Source organism: Bos mutus, chromosome 6, assembly GCF_027580195.1.
Source record: "Bos mutus isolate GX-2022 chromosome 6, NWIPB_WYAK_1.1, whole genome shotgun sequence".
In the NCBI taxonomy this organism is placed as follows: Eukaryota; Metazoa; Chordata; class Mammalia; order Artiodactyla; family Bovidae; genus Bos; species Bos mutus.
In genome coordinates this window covers 112,704,550-112,710,920 of record NC_091622.1, presented here as the reverse complement: position 1 = coordinate 112,710,920, position 6,371 = coordinate 112,704,550, and the positions used below count along the sequence as shown (strand labels likewise).

Here is a 6,371-nt window from a genome sequence, read left to right as displayed (position 1 = left end):
GCACTTTACTGATTGGGAGACGTTTGCAGAAATTAACAGCTGTGGCCGTTGATTTGTTCTATAAGAGAATATCGAACTGTCTCCAGGCAATAGTTTGGGTAACAAAAGACGTATGAATACATCTCTGGTCAATAAGTTGTTAGGCTCCAATTAACAAGGATTTAAGGGCTCAGTAGTTTTCCTAAGAGTATTGCAAATATACAAATGTTGAAAAGGTAATAATACTGTTAGTTGAGCTGTAAAATGCCTAAAAATAACAGTTCTGCCACAGTGTGCAGGAAGTTCATACATTTTGCTTCCGGGATTCCCCCACCAAGCACCTTTCGTGTTTCAAGTTTGAACTGGAAGACATAGAAAACCATACATTCCACGTGAAATGAGGAGAGTGAGCAATCAAGTGTGCAAAAAACAAACTTTACAATTCCATACTCCAACATCAGAGGTGTCCAGTAGCAGGAATTTCAACTGATCTGATTAATAGTCGAGATAATTTCAGACCTGTCCTCTTGCAGCGCTGTCCAGCAGACTCAGACCTGAGGTCTTTCGCTGCAACAGGGAAAGTGGTCTTCCGTCCGAAAGACGACGGGGGGTTCGTAGCCGGTCAGCTGGGACCTGCTGGAGGGCGCCTTGTGGAAAAAGGAGGGCACGTTAATCGTGTGCAGCAATTTCCTGAACGTACTGGGGAACGTCCCCAGCTCGGCCTCCGCCCTGGCGACCTGCTCCTCCAGCCTGGCCACACTGGCGCTGACCATGCCCACGAAGGCCTCCAGCCGGTCGATCTTGCTGTAGACTCGCCGCATCTCGGTGGCTTTGGCGTAAATGAGAGGCACGCCCTCGCCGACTACGTGCGAGGAGTCGCCGCGCAGCATGTCCAGCATGCCCACAAACTCGTCCACCCTGGTGAGCAGGTCCTCCAAGCTCGCGTCCAGCGCCTCGATCTCGGGCCGCGCCCCCGCGCCGGGCAGCAGGCAGGAGGCGTAGCCCGCGGCGGCGCGGCGCAGCAGCGGCGGGTCCCGGCTCGGCGCGCCCGACTCCGGGCCCTCGTCCTCCCACGGCCCCGAGGCGCTGCTGTGGCTCTGCGACACATTGCCGCTGTCCCCGCTCCAGGCCGCCACCTGGGCCTCGGCCTCCTCGGCCGGCTCCTCAGCAACCGGCCCGCAACTCGGCGGGAAATCCTCCATAGCCCGCAACTGCCGGGCTAGACAGCCCCACTTCCGGGCTTTACGCGCGCTTGCACCTGCGCACGCGCGGCACTACTTCCGGCCTCTGCGCGAGCACGTACCCGCACGTACACCCGCCCTTTCTAGGGGACACCCCCCTCCCAAACCCCTCGCCCGCGCATGCGCACACATCTCTGCTTCCAGCCGTGGAACGGGCGTGCACGCGCACTGTGGTCTCCGCGCGCAGGTGCTCAGGCTCAGAAATCTTAAAAAACAAACAAAAAAAAGACTCTCCACCGAAGAGCCGTATGGGTAGAGCATCAGTTAGCATCACTCCCCTTTGGCCTCCAATTAAAAAAGATTTTTTAAATCTAAAAAAATTTTTTAGAAAACTTTAAAAAATTAAAAAACTCTTTAAAGATAAACACATTAAAAAATGTGTAACAGGAGTACAATAAAGTTTGTACATCTTATTAAGTGTACACACTGACTAGTTTTTCCATATCCATATAGCCATGTAACCTGCATCCAGGTCAAGATACAGAACACGTCCAGGAACCATGACGGTCTTCCCCCTCATTTACCTAGCTTCTTCTGGCTGTTTATAGTAAAATGAAAGAGAAGTCAGATAAGCAAAATGAAGGTCTGTTAAACCTCGACTTATTTTTTTGGCTGTGAGACTTGCGGGATTTTAGTTCTCTGAACAGGGGTCTAATTGATGCCTCCTGCAATGGAATGGTGGAGAAGGCGATGGCACCCCACTCCAGTACTCTTGCCTGGAAAATCCCATGGACGGAGGAGCCTGGTAGGCTGCAGTCCATGGGGTCGCGAAGAGTCGGACACGACTGAGCGACTTCACTTTCACTTTTCACTTTCATGCATTGGAGAAGGAACTGGCAACCCACTCCAGTGTTCTTGCCTGGAGAATCCCAGGGATGGGGGAGCCTGGTGGGCTGCGGTCTATGGGGTCACACAGAGTCGGACACGACTGAAGCGACTTAGCAGCAGCAGCAGCAGCAATGGAATGGCAGAATCCTAATCATTGGATTGCCAGGAAAGTCCCAAACCTTGCTATTTTGGTGACTTTGAAAATTCTCAGCATTTCCAAATGGCAAAAGAAAAGTGAAAGTCGCTGTCCGCCGCTTTGCCACCCCATGGACGACACAGTCCATGGAGTTCTCCAGGCCAGAATACTGGAGCTGGTAGCCTTTCCCTTCTTGAGGGGATCTGCCCAACCCAAGGATCAAACCCAGGTCTCCCGCTTTGCAGGTGAATTCTTTACCAGCTGAGCTATCAGGGAAGCCAAAATAAGCAGAATTTAAAAATCACATTCAGGGTGATCTTGGGTGGCCTCAGCCTGCAACGTCTTGAGTCAGGACTTGGGTGAGAGCCCAGATCCTGGCCACTGGACCAGTTGTCAGTGACAAGGGCCCTGGCCCTTCGGCTTTGCAAAGAATTCACACAAAGGTGGGAAGTAGTGAAACAAGTATTTATGAGGATGAAAAAGAGTGCATGTGTGGATAGACAGGAGTGGACTCAGAGTCGCTGAGACCTCACGGCAGTTTGAATTACTTTTACGGGGCGTTTCCTCTGGGTTTCCTTTGGCCAGTCATTTTGACTTACCTGGTTCACAGTCCATATTTGGTATATCTCAGGATCCTTCCATGTGTGCACACGCGTCTCTTAGCCAAGATGTATTCCACCAAAGAGCCGTATGGGTACAGCCTCAGTTAGCATCACTCCCTTTTGGCCTCCAAGGAGCCTTTCGGCACGTGTGTGGCTAAAGCGGTCTCCTGACTTTGGGAATGAGAACTATGTGGTTTAGATAGGGCCCAGCCTTCTCCCGTCTCATCCCTTCTCATGCTACTCTTGTCTTGGAGTTTAGATCCACATGGAATGAGTCTCCAGTTGCTGTACTCTAGGGGGACCATCTACTTCCTGCCTCAAGGGTACTTCCAGGAAAAAAGGGAGTTGAGACTATAAAATCCCTCTTAATCAATAGTTAACCAAAGAAAGAAATGGCAAATTTTATTCAAGCCAACCCAAGGATTATATTATAACCTGGGAGACAGTCTTTCAGAACGCTCTGAGGACTGTTCCACTAGTAAGAGAAAAAAACACTATTATTTAGTTTTGAGACAAAGGATTATACACCAAAGTAACATATTTACAGTTTTCATAGTCCAGATCTGCATGTGCAAGGCAAGTTGTGGGTCATCCTGACCCCTCACAGTGTTGAGAAAGAATGTCTTTTCCTAAAGAGTTACCTTGTTTGTGACAGGAAAAAACTATTTTTTTTTTTTTTTTTTGCAAGCAGGCACTCCTGTGTCTTCTGAGGGAATCTGGTTAATGTGCAATGCAGAGGCACAGTGCACACTAAAGAGGGATCGTGGCCCAAATAGACATAGTGGCCCAAACTATATTCATATTTTTTTCTGTCCTGACCGAAAAGTAATTGTACTTCATCAAACACCTTCCCCTTTTGTTGCCCAATTTATTGTTAAATAAGAAAACATCATCTTCCTCTAAAAAAATTTCCCCCATTTTCCAGTTGCTCAATCATCATGTGCTGAATGGAGAAAACTTAGAAAACAGAGAGGCAAATGATGTAAAATCTTAAAAAAAAAAAAAAAAAACCAGAAAAATAAAAGATGGCCACTCAATGTACTGTTCAGCCAGAAAAGCAACGTTTTAAAGAGGTCCTTCGTGTGCCTCTCAGAGCCTTGCAATCAGACAGTAGGGTCTTCAGAAGGCTGTTGGGCCGGGGGTGGCTAGGTGGTTTGCCCACCCCTGCAGTGGTGCTGTGTGCTGGGACACGCCCTGCTTTTGCTCTTGACACCCCGTGTTTGCTCCTTGCTCTTCAAAAGTGGGAGTTGGGCTTTGAGTCTTTTTTTTTTGCATCTTGTTGTGCATCATTTGGGCCAGCTGCTCGTGTACACAGTTATTTTTAGTTCTTTATAGAAAGGGAGAAATGGGTGGGAGAGGATGAGATGGTTATCACTGACTCAATGGACGTGAATTTGAGCAAACTCTGGGAGGAAGTGAAGGACTGAAAGCCTGGCGTTCAGCAGTCTATGGGGTCACAAAGCGCTGGACACGACTTGGCAACTAAACAAAGCAACAGATGGCTTCTTCATACTTTGCTGCTGGAGGAGGCCATTTGTCCCGGTGCAAGCCCTGCAGCAAATGGTCCCAGGCCCCAGCTTGTCTCATTATCTCTCACTCTTAAATCACTCGCTCTTACTTCTTGTGGACATCTGTGAAGAAATCTACACAGCAAGAAACTGAGGTCTTTTACCAACAGCCAGCAAAAACCAGCCTCCTTCCAATAACCACAGGACTCAGCCATCTTGTAAGTGGATCCTCCGGCCCCATTCAAGCCCAACGATGGCTTCAGACCCAACTGATACCTTGACTGCAGCCTAATTAAATGTTCTGAGCTGAAACTATGTGAGATAATAAATATCTGTTGTTTTCAGCTGCTAGCTTTGGGGGTAATCTGTTACAGCAATATGGTTAACCTACCATTGAAGGAGTATACTACAATTTATTTGTTTTATTTATTTATTCTCTTACCTATGAACATTTATGTTGTTTTACCTTTAGGGAAATTATCATAAAGCAGCTATGAATATTCTTCTATATATCTTTTCGTGGACACATCTGCTCAAAATGTCTTGAACGTTAACCAAGGCATCAAATCTGCTAGGTCACAGGCTTGGTATATGTTTAGTCTTAGTTATTGTTGTTGCTTAGTCGATAAGTTATGTGTGACTCTTTTGTGATCCCACGAACTGTAGCCTGCCAGGCTTCTCTGTCCATGGGATTTCTCAGGCAAGAATACTGGAGTGGGTTGCCATTTCCTTCTCCAGGGGATCTTTCTGACCCTGGGGTCGGACCCTCAGCTCCAGCATTGGCAGGAGGCTTCTTTAGCCGATCTGTAGTCACTGCCAAATAATTTTCCAAAGTTGTAGCAATTTACATTCATATTTATGGACTGGACTGAATGTATGCATTTCCCCCAAATCATATGCTGAAGCCCTAACACTCGCTGAAGCCCTAACACTCGATTGGGCTGTATTTGGAGTAAGGAAGTGATTAAGGTTAAATGAGGTCATAAAAATGGAATGCTGATCTGATAGGATTAGTTTCCTTGTAAGGAAAGAGACACCTGAGCTCACTGCCCTCTCTCTTCCCAAACCATCCCCGCCTATACATGCACAAAAAGGTCATGTGAGGACTGCAGCAAGAGTGTGGCCGTCTGCAAGCCAGGAAGTGAGAACTCACCAGACACTGAATATGCTGGCACTTTGATCATGGACTTCTAGCTCCAGAACTGTGAAGGGGGAAAGCCTGTGATTTAGGCTGTGGTGTTTTGTAGTCTGAGCAGACTCAGGCACCCATCAAGACTGTATGAGCATTCCTGGGGACTTGCCTGGGGGTCCACTGGTTAAAACTCCGTGCTTCCAGGCAGAGGGCATGGGTTCAGTCCCCGGTGGGAACTATATCCCACATGCTGTGTGGCAAAGTGTGAGTGTCTCAGATGCTCCACATCTTCCCCAGTGTGGAATCCTCACCAAGACCACAGATTCGAGGCCCAGAACCTCCAAAATGTACTGTAACCATTGCCAAAAGCATCCTCCCCCGCCTCCCGCCCGTGATCATCACCAACAGACTTCCTGACCCCAAATTAGGCAAAAATGCCCACCCTGGTACTTACCCCAGAGTGCCCTAACCAATCACCTAATGCCAACTTTCCAGCACTTTTTTTTTTTTTGTCTTGAGGCTAAAAGTTGTCTGCTGCTGCTGCTGCTGCTAAGTTGCTTCAGTCGTGTCCGACTCTGTGCGACCCCATAGACGGCAGCCCACCAGGCTCCCCCGTCCCTGGGATTCTCCAGGCAAGAACACTGGAGTGGGTTGCCAATTCCTTCTCCAATGCATGAAAGTGAAAAGTGAAAGTGAAGTCGCTCAGTCGTGCCCGACTCTTAGCGACCCCATGGACTGCAGCCCACCAGGCTCCTCCGTCCATGGGATTTTCCAGGCAAGAGTACTGGAGTGGGGTGCCATTGCCTGATCCACAAAAAGCACTGACTCTTCCTGGCCTGTCAGGAGGTATTCGCCCACAATGCTTGTAGTGCCCACAGTATCTCTGCTCTTTGTTCTTAATAAAATCACTCCTTTCTGTAATACTCTGTGTCTGGAAGTTCTTAT

At 48.3% G+C, this 6,371-nt stretch overlaps 1 protein-coding gene across 1 annotated transcript; it reads right to left on the bottom strand.

The window, feature by feature from the left end:
- Positions 1–487: 487 nt before the first annotated feature.
- On the bottom strand, positions 488–1,239 carry BLOC1S4 (biogenesis of lysosomal organelles complex 1 subunit 4). The gene has a single exon (XM_070372740.1). It carries the CDS (start codon positions 1,179–1,181, stop codon positions 528–530), a length of 654 nt encoding a protein of 217 aa, XP_070228841.1. The 5' UTR covers positions 1,182–1,239; the 3' UTR covers positions 488–527.
- Between the last annotated feature and the right edge of the window lie 5,132 nt (positions 1,240–6,371).